We start from the raw sequence: 16,984 nt of genomic DNA, 5'->3' as shown, positions 1-16,984 counted from the left end.
TTGAGTTTCATAATTTTATTCAGTTTGATATGCTAACTTATATGAGATCAAGTCAGGGTTTTTTAATTTTTTTACATTGTCAATTTTTTTATCAATTTTATTATTTTCATTTTGTTTTTTAAATCATATTATTTGAATTAATCAAGTTTATTAAATACAATCAAATCAACAATATGTTTTTTTTTTTTTTTTCTAGAAACACTTGTGTCACTTTTAGCATCTTTATTTTTGTATGGTGGAGAAAACTTGGATCAGTCCACGGCATAATAGCACGTTCCCCAATCTACTCTAATCTATATTGCATAATAGCACCTCAGGCTTTAAAAAGAGGTTTGCCCACAAAAGTTTTCAAAATCGAATAATAAAAAGAATAAACTTACTTTTTTTACATGTGAAGGATAATTTTGCAAAATCGAATAATACTCTTTAATTTTACTAGTTCAAATTTAACCTTTTCATTTCAGATATTTGCCCCCCACATTTCTTGAAAGATTTTCCTTTGCCCCCCTATCTCCCAACCCTAGCTCCAAGCCTGAACATTACAATTTATCTTTTGTATTTTGTATTGTATAATTAGAAATAATCATTATTTTTTAAGTCATGAAAACTAACTCTTATATTAATTTTTTAAAAATATTTTTTGTATATATTAATATTTTTATTTGTTCAAGAAAAAAGCAAAGAAATCATCATTCAAATCACACTAAGCAAAAGCAAGAAAATACTAAGGGATTTTTAGGATTGTAATAGCAGTTACGGTTTAAAGTATTTTCTATATAGAAATACATCAAAATAATATATTTTTTATTTTTTAAAAATTATTTTTGATATTAATAATCTGAAAGTATATAAAAATAATAATTTAACCCGAAAAATCAAAATTTAAAAAAACACGATTTACACCGTGTTCTCAAACAGAATCTAAATCTCCAAGTCTTCAAGATACACGAGTCTTCAAATATTCTCATGAAAGAAAGGAAAAAACAATAAGAGGAAAAACAATTCCTTGTAAAGAATTTGCATATTAGAGATTGTACCCACATACATAATTTTATTAAAATTAAAATTTGTATGCAGACTAATTTTTATACTCCCTTGAAATATAATGTAATAACTCAGCCCGCATTTTCTTATACAATTATATTACTTGGAAGTTTTTCATTTCCATTTCTTGGCATGGATTTTCTTTCTTTAAGTTCTACGACAGTGGCTGTGTTGGATATCGTATCAGAGGCTTCTTGTGATAAAATGAAAAACAAAGATCACAAGCATTAACTACTACATAAATTGCCCTCATCATGCTACTACAAACGCACTCGAAGAGCCTGTGAAATGGCTGATTGAACCAAAGAGTGCCTTCGCAGCACCGAAATGCCTTACCCTGTACACACCAGAGACTGCTGACTGCGGAATTCTCCATTCTATGGTTGCGTAACTCTGAGGACTAAGTTTTGAAGGCCGTGACCAAATAAACCGCAGGCAGAAGTCGTCATCGTCGTATGCTGGAACCCATGTCTTCTGGCCCTGGAGAATCTCAACTAGAGCAAATGTGCCCTCGGTCAGAAGGTCATTCCTTGGGCAAGCAGACCAGAATGTGACTGTAACCATGTCACCCCTTTTGAAGGTGGAGTTTAAAGGGACGTCGCTTTTAACATCTCCAAACTTTGCACCAGAACGGGTTGAATCTAAGACAACTGGAGTTAATAAACTGATTTGCTCGTCAAGGAGATCTGGGGGTTGTGGACCTGGTTCCACAGGTCGGCCACTGATGAGAGCTGCAGCTAGTTTCCTGAACTCCTGAATGTAGGCACTGAGTGTGTGTGGGCCATAAAGAGTGGAGGCCCCCTGGCAAACGAAGCAGCACAGACATAATTGTCAAAAAATCCGTTAAACTTATTTTCATAATCTCTTACGTCTGAAACTTTAAAGCAATGAGTCGATAAGAGGATGAATAAATTTTGGCAACTAACTTCATCATATCAAAAACACCCTTATTTCTGATACCATTTTATTGGATCAAGTCTGAAGCATGAAGCAACTTGTACGGACAAAATCTAGCTCCAGTCAGTGATTAACATAGCTTGGAATGAGATTATGAAAAATGGGAAACGAATGACAGACCTCATATCTCTGCACTTCATACTCCTCAAATGTTGTCACATACTGTGAATACGTATTTGTCAGACCAGAAATGACAACGTGAACATTTCTCCCGAACTCTTTGCTAGCTCCTGAAGTGAGAACCATCTTCACAGCATCGCGAAGGCGCCTGCCAGCCATGGTAGTGAACTCTGCATGGAAAAATAGCATTAGAAATACAAGACACTGAGATTGAGATTAATACGAAATAGAAAATATACGAGTTGTTGATGTGGATTTTGATTTGAAGATGCAAAATACTCCAGTCTTTGCAGCTTTCCATAGATAACTACCCATTTACCAACGCACCTAGTGTCATTAAAATCTTCATCTCCCAATTTTCTCTCTAGCTCTACATGCTATTTACTAAAGGATATTAGATGGAGTTAAGGAAGAGTAGCTTACTAGAAGATAAAAGATAAGAAAGAAAAGGTTTTACATGCAAAAAAATCCTAACAAACAGATGTGGAAAGTGATGCAAGGTGCTATATAAGTGCATGATGCCACTCCATCATGTTACTGTACTAAATGCCATCTCTGTATGTATGACTTATTAGTATCGAATGCTTTTCTCTGAAGAAAGAAAGAAAAAACTAAAAAGACGTTTCCACCTCCAGGTACACTGAGAATGACAAGTTGTCCTATCCGCAAGATTTGAACTGGAAGTATTGAAGGCTGCATAAAAATAGAACCATGGGAGCATCAAATTAGTCCATTTTCTGTGCATAAATGCTTGGAAAATAAAACTCCTTCATAAGTAATCAAAATGCTTTATGACCACCTAAAAGCATCGAACAAAACCTCAACATTTTTAATCACATAATCTATGAAACCATGACAAAGCATAAGAAGGCCAAATATCACACCAGGAACTTTTTCTCCATAAGAACCTCCTAGATATATGCTGAAGAAAACTAGCATGCCTTATTTACATGCAGATTCAGTCACCAAATATTGATATGATACGTGGTATTTCCAGGAAATATGCTAGATTCAGCCCACTACATGCCTGAGCTGTGGATATGCAACAGAGCACCATGCTTATGATTCTATCTCCATCAATCAGGAAGTCAATGCTCCAAAAGAATACATCCCAGCACCATAAAACATCTAATCACGGTGTAATCCACTCACAAGATAGCACTGTTTCTCTAAAGAAAAACACACTCGATGTTTCAATTTTCTTAAATGGTCAATGTTTCCTTTCATTACTGAAAAGTGTAGGTAACACTTCAAAGGTACAGTCTGTGTTTCTTCTGGGGACAAATCTAAGTCGTTTTCTGTTTCTTATAGAATCAGGTCTTACCATTTTGGACTTGGTATTCCCTATTTTACAATTCAGAAAAATTACCGTACGAAATGCATATGCTTTTGACTTGCGTAACTAGTGAAACTCTCATACAGTAATGCTAAATTGGCTTCCTTCCAATGTATAATAATTGCAAATCAAATTAGATACTCACTGCCCAGGCATACGGTTTGTCCATTTCACCAGTGTCAAGCAGAATAGGCTTTGGACGCTGACAATCGACTTGTTCCTGATTTGGTGTTTTCAGAAAGTCCCTCACCAACCTCCAGAAGGCATTGCCCTGAAAGAGTTCCATGTAAAACAAAAGACACAATTGCCATTAAGGAATTCCCTTTTCAAATACTATAGATACTGGATAAAACAGAATATTCTTTATACTGGCCTTGTCATCTCCTTGCTTGAAATCAAAAGCTCCAGGTCCATCGGTGGTTCCAGCAGCAAAAGCAAAGCCCATGGCTGCAGGACATGTCTTCACCACGTCATTGCCTTGTGCAACTTCAAGATTTGAGAAATTCAAATAAGCATGTCGGTACCCAACCTTCCCTTTCAGCTGCTCAGTTGCTTTGTTGAACAATTCGACAGCTTTTTTGAATTGTCTTTCTCCAATGATTCTTGTACTCTCAAATTCATCAGGATAACTGCAAAATGAACATGGAGAATGGTTAAATCCACAATGGTAACCAACGCCAAAATATTGTTTGAATAAATGATAGAGAAGAGAGACTGGGGCCGCTATAGTACATACCCTGGGCCCCTGCCATAGCACTGTTCATTCTTCCCGTTGCAGGTACTATGATTGAAATCGCAAGGTAGTCCAGTGTCAATGCAGAATGCACCAAGAACATTGGGACTTACATCACCGCAATTAGTTTGACAGAACGCAGATACAAATTGGGGCCTGTCAGCCAGCCTCAAAGAGTTTCTGACCCGTTTTGCAACACTCGAAAACCTTGTAGCAGGTTGCCCCTGAGAAGATTTGAAGGAGGCGGCAACTTCCATCGCTTCCTTACCTGTTACAGAAAGATTATTTACCATAAACATGAAAATTTCTATTTCCTACAAAAATATAAAATCATGTGCAATGTCCATAACTATGAATCTATGTGGCAGTTTACTCAAACTACCATTTTGTTGGACTTGCATTGAGATGTGGAGCAGAATAGTCTGCATTTCGAAGTGGAAGCACAACACACTTGGCCAATGTAAGGTTGGTATAAAATTTGAAAAGTGATTTGACAGTTGGCCTAGTTACGTGCCCTTAATTTTTTTTTCCCATTTTCAGATAAATTAAGACCACAAGCTAAATAGAATTAGTTTCAGTTTATCTTCCCTGAGATGTAAATGCTACCAATACATAACTACAATGGAACTATGAGATAAAAATATGTAGTTACCTCATACATGAATTTAACAGTATACATTTATTACAATTCGACGAAAGATGTCCACTTACGGTTCTCATTGATGCTAGGAACTATGCTTGAGACTCTTCGAGGGATTTTTGCAGTTCCAGATTTATTAGCATGTTGGCTATCCAAATTTTCAACATGGCCTTTTTTCTCAAACCAGTCCTCCATAAATCGTGCAGCAGCTCCTTTGTTGTCACCACTTATCAGTGAGTTTGTACGACTCATTGAAGTTCCATGAGTCGCAAACCAGTTAAAACTACCTACTGCCCCCCACTCATCATCCACAAACTTTAGTAGGGTCATTTCTTTATCCACATCATACTTATATTTACTCCGCTCTTCTGCAGGATTATTAAGATAAGAACTAGGACTGCGATTTACACCAGCATCTAACAGCTCTCCTGCAAAACAATCATTAAAATATCATAAATTATATTCTTGGAATCCAGCACGAAGATATCTAAACAGTAACAAAGAACAGGAAAGGAAATGTGACATGGGTGGTCAGTCAACTTTTAACCCTACAACTCTTACTTAACCTGACGCAGAGGTTAATCTGGTGGGATGTTCAAGCTATAGTAAAAAGACAACATGCCGTCTCTTCCATAAGTAAATAAAAATATACTCCCTCCATCCTACGTCTAATGGCTACTCTTTGGTGATCCAACTTTTCAAGGGAGTAACCACTAATTATGTTCTCACTCTTTGGAAAATATGTGCATTCCATAATTGCCTTTCCACAATCTCATGTTTGCTTCTTCTAACTACTCTATTTAAGAAACCATGGCAACTCCATAAATACTATATGGAAGTGAACAACATTTTGAGACAATCCAAAGTGGAAGGTTTGTAAAAAAAACTGAGATGAAAGAGTCAAAGAACAATAGGCCTCTGAAAAAAAAAGTGACACACAAACTTCAGTAAATTATTCAGTGTCTGCTTTCCGAGAAAATGAAAAAGCAGAAAGCTTCTTAAATTTATCACCATCTTCTGGTATTTCAGTTTCTTCCTTTCTGCTAGATGACATTGAGCTACTAAATAAAGATTTCGATGGCAAGAAAATCAATAAAGAACTGGAAGCAGCTAAGGTCAACCAGCAATGCAACAAAGAGTATTTAAGTCATCCTACCAACCTTTATTTACAAAAATTGACCCTGGCCGAAGATTTTCATGAGCTTGTATGATGCTTTTCTCAATACCATCAACAAGAACATCAAAAGACTGGCGAACGAACCCAAGCGAAGTCACAATATATACAACATATTGCAGATAGCCTCCAGGCCCGGCATGGGTGTGGATACCACTAATGGCAACATTCTGCTCTGTATAAAGCCCTCCATACCTAAAAAGAAAACAGAGAAGATATAATATGACATGATATTTGTTCACGCAGCACTAACATTAGGAGCAACCTCACAGATGACCCAAAGAGAGGGCTAGTGCCCACCTCCACCAACAACTTCCCTCTCACATCAAAACTCTAATCAAACAAACCAAAAACCTCTCCCCTAACTACCAAAAAAACTCTAAAGACAATGTGTATGCATTGATGTTGGTGTTGGCATAAACAAAAACATCATGGTCATTCAAACTGCTTATTTGAAATTCTATAGCATATAAAACACCAAAAATTCTTTGTTAATGAAACTAAACAATGCTCATAAACCCCATGTTAATTTATACTTGAAATTTGGTTCTTGTCTATTTTACAAGCATATTAGTAATTCAAAAAAAAATTGAGAAAAAAAGGTAGATAAAAAGACACTATTAGGAATCTACCTTGCTTTCAATCTCTCAAGAACTTTAATAGTAACAATCTGCGAGGCCATACAAGCATCAAGGTTCACATAGACAACACGGCTCCCCTGAGGCTCAGCCACAATGAATGCACGAGCTCGCAACCTGAAGTGAACACCAGAAGCAATCTGTTCCGTATTTGCATACCCCATCATGTTGACATCAGCTGCAGGCCCTGTTATGTCATAGCTCCCGAGTCCAATCAAGTAATTGGAAGTTGATAAACTCCCTCTAAAATTCTGCATTAACATCACCAAGAACCAAACGGATGCAATTTGCAGCCATAACCCACTATACCCTCTCGGAAAAATGTCCATCGCCTTCACTCAATCTGCATCCTTCACCAAGAAAAAAAGTGCTTAGTGAAAATAACTCTGAATATTATTCAAAACGAAGATCCAAGGCATTGTTAAAGAAGACAAAGGGGAGATTCTGCGCAAGGAAGTCCTCATGATTAGAGCTAAAATGGTCGTCAATTTAAACAGTAATTTCCTTCCATTAGTGAAAGTAATTAGTAGATAATAAAGAAAATCACGACCATATGATAGAGTTTTTAATGCAAAAGGGAGAGATATTTATTTTATTTAAGAGGGAAATGTTATAACTGCGTTGCATAATAATATAATATAGAGACCTTATTATAATTATTATTATTTTAAATGAAAATAATTCAAGAAAGAGTTGTTTAAAATACTAGAAAAGCTTGGATTACCGACAGAGGGAGATTTATAACTCTTCAGTTCTGCTGTGGTTATAGCAGAAAGATAGCAGCATCAACACATACAGACATACATATATATACATAAATTTGTATGCATATGCAGCAGACAGAGAGAGAGAGAGAGAGAGCAGAGAGTGAAAACAAAGTGACAAACACCCAAGTTCTCCCTTCCTTGTGGGGCCGGAAGGAAGAAAGCACAAATGGGAACCTTAGTTTTTTATTTAGCAACTCGACTCTTTCCTCTTTGGGATTATTTTTATTTTAGTTTTTATTTGCTGGATTTTCTATCTGTCTGTAGTGTGTCGTGTTTTTCATCTGCATTTTTCTTGATCTAGCCGCAAAGGTTGAAGAATTCATTCGTGTTTTGGCCATTTCAAGGCTGAAGTCTGAACCTTCTTCGTGTTATATAAGACAAAAACTCACGATTGAGACTTTCCGATTTGAACAGTTTTATGATTAATTTCTTTAATATTAAGTTGCATGATACTTGTTAAGCATGTCGGCATGTTAGCCCGAATCCGATTCATTCTAAGTTTTATTTTCAGTCGGTTTTTTATATTAATTCAGTTAAATAATAACTCAAATCTTAAAGTAGGTTAGATTCCAGTTTGGGTCAAACAAGTATACTTATTTCATATAATTTTTTTGGAGTACTCATGTCTATATTGTATTAATTTAATGTGTCTTTTAGCATTTTCAAGTATGTATTATGGTGTTGTAGCACCGATAAAATGAAAAAAAAATTCTATTAACATGGATCTACGAGTTAGCTTGTGCATATATCGACTAATCCCACGGCTCTCAAAATTAACGACCATGTAAACCTTCAGCCTTCAGTGGTCATTATATTAATAATTACAGGGCTCAAATTTAAAACTACAGGAAAATCAAATTTTTTATCCTAAATTTTTACCACCAGTACCTTTTTTTTTAGTTTAACGTGGGTGTCCGGGTCAGCTTGTGCGCACCTCGACTAATCCCACGGGCCCTGAAGTTAACGACCATGTAAGCTTCCAGTGGCCATCATATGAGCAACCACAGGGCTCGAACCTGAAACCACAAAGAGAGCAAACTTCTTAGTTTCAAGCTCTTATCACTGGGTAACCACCAGTAATTTTTAATGATAGGATATGTGGTTATAATCAAACAATTAAAAGGTATTTGATGATTATATTAATTAAATTACAATCTAAAATATATTATCATGATTTATTTTCTCAACACTCTTATTTGCTGTCGCCACCGGTTTTAGCTTTTAGCTTTTTTAGTGTGCAGGTTCGGGTATGCCAAGGCACTTGGGCATCACCAATCTTCGTGGATCTCATGATTGCAGTGAGGATTGGCTTGAGTGTGCCATCGAGAAGAAGAAATGATTTGCTTATTCATCACGAGAGGATGCTTAAATGTGCACGTGTCATGTGTTGGGTAGCTCTTGATTTTGATTTTTTCCTTTTCTAGAAAGGCACTAGCTATTTAAATTGTAATGTTGGGGTCGGTGAAGCTCACAGAGGAGATGAGCCCTTAGAGCCTGTTTGGTATTGCGGTTGCTGTTGTGGTTGTGGTTTGAAAAAAGTTGTTTTATAAAAAGTACTTTTAGTTGAGGTTGGTTTGAAAAAATAGGTGTTTGGTTAAAACTGTGGTTGAAATTGAGGTTGAAGAAAAAGTAGTTTAATGTGTTTGGTTAAAACTGTGGTTGAAATTGAGGTTGAAGAAAAAGTAGTTTAATGTGTTTGGTTAAAACTGTGGTTGAAATTGAGGTAGAAGAAAAAGTAGTTTAATGTGTTTGGTTAAAAAAATGCTTTTCAAATTGAGGTTATAAAATAATTAAAAATATTTTTAATTTAAATATTGTAGATTTAACTACTATTATTACATCATGAAATAAATAATATTGATATCAAATATTTTTTATTATTCCATTAAACTATATGCAATGTCATCACATACGAAATATATCCAACAATAACTATATTTTTCATGGTTTCTTAAGCACGCAACAACAAAAACTACATTTTTTGTTACGTCATCAAGCGATCTCCTTCTAATTTTTTGAATAAAACACAATTAAAATAACTGAACTTTTTTTAACTGGGTCGGACCCGGCAAGAACATAATTGGAATTGCGATCAAATTCCACAAATGCTACGTCATCATGCGATATCTTTCTAATTTATACAGTGTTATTAAATAATATTAAATACTAGTTTTTCGAGTAAAACTTAATTTTTTAAAAAATATTTTACAATTTCATTACGTACAAAATTCATTCGATAAAAACTACAGTTTTCATGATTTTTTAAGCATGCAATAAAATTAGTTAAAATATTATCATAAATAAAATTGAGATTACAGTACGAGTAAATTTAATTCACCTTAAACTAATTTTTTAAAAAAACAAAAAAAAATATTATTCATGTTCACGTGAATAGTACGAGTAAAATCACTTAACTGCACTAGTTTTTCAAAAAAAAAAAATAATAATAAAAAGAAAAAACTAAACTTTTCCTGGTTTGTAAAAATAATAATTAAAAAAAAAACTAAACTTTTCCTAGTTTTTCAAAATAATAATTAAAAAAAAAACTAAACTTTTCTTCAAAATAATAATTAAAAAAAAAACTAAACTTTTCCTGGTTTTTCAAAAAAAAAAAAAATGATTTAAGTTTAAGTGTACAGTGCGAGTGAATTAATTCACTCGCACTGTACAGTGGAGCATGACTCCACTGTTACAGTGGAGCCATGCTCCACTGTTTCAGCTTCTTGCCTCAGGAGAAGCAGCTAAATGCTGCTTCTCCAAAACCTGCGATTTCATTTTCATTTGTAGTGGGTCCTACCAGTGAAAAGCAGTTTTTTCCTTTTACCAAACGATATTATGTGTGGCTGCGGGTGAACCTCACCCGCAGCCACACTCCCAAACGGCCACTTAGTGTTTAATTTCTAGCGTGGTATAGTAATGATTTTGAAATCGTGATTTTTAAAAAATTATATATATTCAAAATTAAAAAAAAATTATATTTTAAAACAAAATGACTTTTTTTTGTGTGTTAATTATAGGTGTCCGGACCAGTTTACATAAACCTCAACTAATATTTGTTTGGGAGTGTTGTTACGGTTGCTTTTTAAAGTATTTTTCATGTTGAATTGTATTAAAATAATTTTTTTTATTTTTTAAAAATCATTTTTAAGATCAGCGCATCAAAACGATTAAAAACATACAAAAAAATTAATTTTTAGCAAAAAAAAATTGAATTTTTGTAGAACACGGTTTGCACCGTGTTCCCAAATGGTTTCCTAATCTCTCGAGGTCCTAAAATTAATGACTATGTAAACCTCCCAGCGGCCTTAAAGTTTATAATATTTGAACTAGTGATTTTTGAGGAACAAACCCAGAACCCGATTAATTACAAAATGATTTTTTTTAATCATTTTGTAATCATGTTTTTTTAAAAAATATATATATATTTTCAAATAAAAAACAATTCATATTTTAAAACAAAATGACTTTTTTTTGGGTTAATTTTAGATGTCCGAACCAGTTTACGTACACCTCAACTAATATCTTGAAACTCTAAAATTAATAACCATATAAGTATTCATTAACCTAAAATTTATAATACTTGAAATAGTGATTTTTTCAGTAACAAATCCCGAGCAGATTAATTAAACTATAGCACTGAAGATTATGACTCAGTATTTTATAGCGTCCAAAGGAGGCGCAGTGCCACCACCCACCTCGCTATGAGCACTAACTGTCTAATTTCAACAACTCTATGGCACTCAAAAGTGGCGTGCCACCAGCCACCTCGCATTCACACACCTTAGTGTTGGGGATAATATTTGTCTAACTAGACTGAGTGCTGCCATGGTCCACATGCCATGGTTCTTAAGCGTTTATCAGAAATCCAGTCGAGCAATGATGCTGGCGGTGGCATTCGGAATTAATTACATCAACCCTACTTGTAAGATCTGCCTCTACAGATCTGCCTAATGACCTTTCCAGCTGGTACCTTGTTGATTAATTTCATAACTCTGTGACCCAAGAGCTTGATTCAAGTTAGTAAAAAAAACCGGTTTTATTACTAAAATGATATCACTTGAGGCTCCTTAGTTTTTTTTTTTAAAAAAAAAAAAACTCAAAACAATATTGGTTCAAGGCTATTTTTTAAAAATAAGAGCTTTGGTCGATATAGTTTTAAAACTCGGTCCGATCTAGAAGATCAACCTAAAACCCGGCTGACCCGAGGCCGGAACAAGGTCGGTTTATAAAAAAATAAGAGAAGTCAAAAACCTAGTTGACCCGGCAAGATCCAGTTAAAAACCTAGTTGTAACACGTTGACTATTTATTTTTTTAACCAAAATGACATCGTTTTGATTTATAAAAAAAATTGGGAGTGACCTGGTTAAAACCCGTGACTCAGGCCTTGGGTCGAGTCAACCACTAGGCCGGGTTTAAAAACATTGTGGTCGACTCACCTGAGCCGTAATCACCGCCTTGAGCCAGGTAAACTCTACCCTTATAATTATGATGTGAGGCTGAAAATTCATGATTTAGGGGGGTTTGAAAATGTGGTAGCGACTGCTTTTCAGAGTGTTTTTTTCTTAGAAATACATCAAAATAATATATTTTTTTATTTTTAAAAAAATTATTTTTGATATCAGCACATCAAAACAATTCAAAAACATAAAAAAACAATTTTAAACAAAACAAATTTTAAAATTTAATGAAATAGTGGTTGCACTCCCTAGCCAAACACTCATTAGCCTTAAAACTCATCCTTTAATTCTTTTTGGTTTTGAGTGAGAATTTGTTGACCTAAGCATTAAAAAATTATATATCAATTAAATTAATATTGAGATTTAAAACCAGAGTTTTAAAACCCGGACCGGCCCGGCGGGTCGACCCGGGACCCGGGCCTGGGACCGGTCCGGGTGGAGGCAAAAACCCGCCTGGGAATTGGCCCGGCGAAACCCGATCGACCCGGGACCCGGTCCACCCAGTCAAACCCGGGTGAGACCCGACTGATTTATATATATGTAACGGCGTCGTTTACGATTAAAACCACACTACAATCAAATTATCTTCAATGAAGATGAATCAGAGCATCGTCCAAAACAGAGCAATCAAAAATCCCATCTTTAACACTAACTTTAGGAGATAAAGCAAAAAACAAAGGCTTTAAACTATTTTCAAGACTTTTTACATACTGGGTATTGTCTCTTTTGTGGTAAGTCAATAGAGATGAATCAGAGCCGTTGATTCGATTATTGCCAATCAATATGAGCTGTGAGATTTCAGGAGAGGATAAGAGGAGCTGGAGGTGACCTGACTCGGTTGAGAAAATCCAGTCTGGTTCACGGGTTTGAGAGACCAAGAGAGTCGCGATTTGAGGAGACTCGGTGAATTGGATTGAAGAGTCGAGAACTGCAACTCGGAGGAGGTGAGTTGGTAGTACAGGGTTGGGGATTGTGAAAGAGAGGAAACAAGAGGGGATTATTGTTTCAAAAGTTTTTATGTCGAGGGCCATTGAGTTTGGCTTTAGAAGAAAAGGGGGAGAGGGAAAGAAAGGGAAATCAGGATAGGGGGAAGGAAGGTGAAGTTAATTTCTTCATTATTCAATTTGCTAAAAAAAGGCGTAGACAAAACTACTTGGAAGCAAAGGTCACAATCTAAGCCTTTTTTTTGGGTTGAACCGGGTTGACCCGGGTCAACCCATCTGACCCGTGACCCGGTCATTATACCGGGTCGGGTTTAAAAACTATGTTTAAAACTATAAATTTTAATTAATGTTAATGTTCAAAAACAAGATATCAATTATATATCATTGTTCAAACTATAACATCCAAAAATATGTTAATTCACTATAAAAAAAAATTTGTTGTTGTGTTAATTTATGATTTCTTTGGATTTTGTATGCTAATTGCACAACTTATGTGTGTAGTGATAATGAAGATTGAATGATAAAATATGCACATGTGATAAATGATAGACATTATAACATTCATGTTCACATGTTCTTGCAGGTTGTGCTAAGAATCACTTAGACTTTATACAATTTGTTGATGATCATTACACGATTTAGAGTTATAGATCAGCATATAGCATGTCATTTCATCAATTATCAGACAAATTAGAATGGAGTGATTACACTAGACCTCAAGTTGAAGCAAATTTATCTAGATATAAATTTAGATGTGGTCGATGAATGTGTACTCGTTTGCACAATGAGATAGATGAAAGAGAGGATTATGCATATATTATATGTGTGACAAAAACAATGAGATGTTATTTAACCGAAAACAAATTGCTACTGTGTTAATTTACGATTTCTTTGCATTTTGTATACTAATTGCACAATTTATCCCAAATAAATTAGGGAGGAGGAAATATTATTATTTTTTCTTTTAATTCAACGCATTTTAATTAGAGCGAAGAAAAGAAATGAAACGGTACAAATTTTCTTTTTAAAAAAAAAAAAAAACACTCACTCAGTGGTACCCGGCCCCGCCTTGTGGAGCTTATCTATCTTTCTCTCTATGTTAATTGTCATGTCATGTACGGAAGGATTGCCTTCGATCATCGGATTTGGTTCCTTACCATCTAAGAAATTAAAATTAAAATTAAAAAATTTATGTTAATTGACATCCGATTTTTGCACTCTCAATAACTAAGAATTTTTATAATTTAATTAAGTAATTTAAAAAAATAAAGATACCTGTTTATTTGTGTTCGGGAGAAAGCGGGAAATGGAGGTCGTATCAGTGCGTGGGTAGAACCGGTTCGGTATTACCCACCGCTTCCTTGGCCGGAACTGAAGTCAGCGTCGAGGAAATTCGGTCGGCTGCTTCTTCTTCTGATTAATACCCGTCCTCCATTCATGCCCCCGCCTTGCTCACCTCACCTCACCCTCATCCTAACGGTATTATTTTTGAAATTCACTCTTTTTTTTATTTCTTTAAAAATGGGGGGGGGGGGGGGGGGGAGCAAGCCATAGTCTATCAAGGTGGATATGGTGGAGGAGGTGACTATGGTGGAACTGGCAATGAATTTCAGAGGCAAAACAAAAAAACCTTTACCTGAATTGGTATTTTGGGTTTTATTGGATTTGATTATATGGCTTCATTGAATTATGAGGTGGGTTTTGCGTTATTATGCTTTGTAATCTTCTAGTTAAAATTTGTCAAGAAGAACACTCTTTTTTCCCTGCAGTGATTCCATTTATGTTTCCGATAATGATGAATATATTTCTCTTTATATATATATATATATATATATATATATATATATATATATATATATATATATATATATTAAGTTCAAGAACTCCTTATTTCTCTTGTTATGTGTAATGCACTATTCATATCATCACCTTTGTGCCTGTCCATTTATCATTTTAACCGCAGGTTTTTCTTATATAGATGCAAATGTTGGTTTTCCTTTTTTTTTTTTTTTTGTGAGGCGGGGCGGTGTGAAAGGCGCAACATCTTATTTTATAGGTGTCGCACGTGTGTGGCGTCGCGATAAATAACATCTACTCTCGGATAAGAGTATCTATTTGGTAACTATGAAAAGACAATAAATTCTTATCTCTTATTAGTGGAAAGCAGGAATGGAAGTTGTTACCTAGTTTTTAGTTGTTAGGAACCCTAACTGCAGGGACGGAACCAAAAAATAAAATTAAGAGGGGTCAAAATTTTAGTTGTTTTATTATCTAAACTAAAAATATAAATATTGTTAAAGGAGGGGCTCGAAAAACAATTTCCTTGTAGGGGCCGAGGCTCCTGCCAGCCCCCATGTCTCCGCCCCTGCCTAACTGGTTTTAGAGATCGGGCACGAAGACTGATTGCGTAAAAGAAAGGTATTAGCACTTCAAATACGTTCTACTTAAGGTAGGCTGCATTGTTTAATTGTTTGATATATGTTAAGGTGCTGTTATGGTTTTTCTTGCAATCAAACCCTCCATAAATTCAATTAAACCTTCAATAAAATTTAATTGAGTCCATAAACATTTGATTTTGGATTTTTCTTTCTCAAATTGAATTTTTTTTGTCAACAGGGCTCTCATCAGTCAACGATATACTGTCAAATTTCAATCTTTGTATTTTTGAACCTCCTCAACCAATTTTTAGCTATTTTCTAGGTGCTCTGGCATTCTCTTTTCACTGCTATTATTTTTTCGATTTCTTTCAAATATATATATATATATATATATATATATATATATATATATAGGGAATCCAAAAATGGATTACAGGGAGGCAAAGCTTTAAAGCAGAAGAGAAGCTTCCAAACAAGACTTTCCTTGTTTATTTACTCACACTTTTGATCTAATCTTATTTTTGCACGCAAGTATTGGATGAGGTTGAGATTCGGGAGTTTCTCGTTGATCATGTTGCCCATCGTTGCTGTTGGGGAAGTTGTCCTGCTCGGACCTGGAAGATTCATGCCATAGAAGGCTGCAATGTCTATATATAGGAACTCTAGAAACTTTCATGGAGGAGAGGGAAACCATTAGAGAAACAGAGACATGTCAGGTTGGGAATATTGATGGAAAGGATACTGCACCTGAACTTGGCGTCTGGGAGCTGGATCTAAGATCTCAGTTCCCTGTTCTGTTTATATCTCATAAAGAAACACGGACCAAAGTTCCTCGTTCTGAAATTGTTGAGAAATGCACAGGTATGCACAATAGTATAATGGAATGGAGGACTGTGTATGGGTCATTTCTGACTAAAATTGTCTCTGCTGCCCTTAAAACTTTGATGTTGATGAAAACTCATGTTTAGTCAGTGTTTATGTTCCATTCCCCACGGTTCAGTTTTTTTTTTTAAAAAAAAAAAAGAAGAAATCTCCAACAGTGCCAATGCAGCAACAATCTCTTTTTTATTGCATGGATAAATAAATGTTCTAGTTAGGAATGGAAAACACAACCATTATCATCAAATCTCACTCCATAATATCATCTCTACCAACGTGGTTCCCAGAAATTAAAAATATCTTAAAGCTTCATGATTTGAAATGTTTTGGAGCCTCAGGATTCTGTGACTAGTAAGTCTTTTAGATGCTGCATTGACACACTTCACCTACTGTCATCTTACAATTGCTTATGTCAAAGAATGCGATGGAGTTCCCTTGGGTGGCTTAGATATTCTCAAGGTTTTGTCACGAGACATATTCAAGACTTAATACCATGGCACATATATAACTATCTTCCATCCGCTTTAAATGATTTCGCTTATGATGGTGCTGACTTTGCTGTTAACAGGAAGACGCTCATCGCGCAAAGTCAGTGCAACAAGCAGAGCAGCATCAGTTCCAGATGAGTTTTTTCATAGAGCCAAAGGAGTCCAGTACTTGTGCAACTCAAGCATGTCAACGCAGCCTGGCCTTTTTTCCTGACTCATTCTTTCTCAATAAGTTTTCTTCTCAAGCTATTGCTGAGAGGGCCTCTGTGTACCTCTCACTGCAAGGGTCATCGTGGTCGATCGCTCGTCAAGATTTTGCTCCGCCTGGAATGGTTGAAGTTGTAATGAAGCAAATCTCTTATCGTGGAGAAATTGAGGTCTATGATTTTGTATGTTTCCTGTGTTAGGAGTTTGTTTCCTTCAAAGGG

The 16,984-nt window shown here is 35.3% G+C and overlaps 1 protein-coding gene across 4 annotated transcripts; it reads right to left on the bottom strand.

Annotated features, from left to right (window-relative positions):
• Positions 1-992: 992 nt before the first annotated feature.
• On the bottom strand, positions 993-7,633 carry LOC7487445 (neutral ceramidase 2). Of its 4 annotated transcripts, none has more exons than XM_024587949.2 (10): positions 7,367-7,633; positions 6,637-6,985; positions 5,991-6,199; positions 4,902-5,258; positions 4,194-4,458; positions 3,831-4,086; positions 3,603-3,728; positions 2,751-2,814; positions 2,122-2,291; positions 993-1,845 (listed from the first exon to the last, which is right to left on the bottom strand). In XM_024587949.2, the coding sequence occupies exons 2-10, from the start codon at positions 6,969-6,971 to the stop codon at positions 1,297-1,299; spliced, it is 2,331 nt and encodes a 776-aa protein (XP_024443717.1). In that variant the 5' UTR covers positions 6,972-6,985; positions 7,367-7,633; the 3' UTR covers positions 993-1,296. The 4 variants fall into 4 exon arrangements, with proteins under 4 accessions (XP_024443717.1, XP_024443716.1, XP_024443714.1 ...); XM_024587948.2 differs by having other exon boundaries at positions 6,637-6,992; positions 7,371-7,633; XM_024587946.2 differs by having other exon boundaries at positions 6,637-6,992; positions 7,367-7,632.
• Between the last annotated feature and the right edge of the window lie 9,351 nt (positions 7,634-16,984).

This window comes from Populus trichocarpa, chromosome 16 (genome assembly GCF_000002775.5).
Source record: "Populus trichocarpa isolate Nisqually-1 chromosome 16, P.trichocarpa_v4.1, whole genome shotgun sequence".
In the NCBI taxonomy this organism is placed as follows: Eukaryota; Viridiplantae; Streptophyta; class Magnoliopsida; order Malpighiales; family Salicaceae; genus Populus; species Populus trichocarpa.
This window is presented reverse-complemented; position numbering and strand designations above follow the sequence as displayed.

What these genes read in the sequence shown, in the direction of transcription:
- LOC7487445 (XM_024587949.2), bottom strand. Translation starts at nt 6,971, where the DNA reads ATGGACATTTTTCCGAGAGGGTATAGTGGGTTATGGCTGCAAATTGCA. An exon ending in GTCAATTTTTGTAAATAAAG is followed by an intron (nt 5,259 to 5,990) that starts GTTGGTAGGATG and finishes ATTGTTTTGCAG; the next exon opens with GAGAGCTGTTAGATGCTGGT. An exon ending in ATGAAGTGCAGAGATATGAG is followed by an intron (nt 1,846 to 2,121) that starts GTCTGTCATTCG and finishes TTCGTTTGCCAG; the next exon opens with GGGGCCTCCACTCTTTATGG.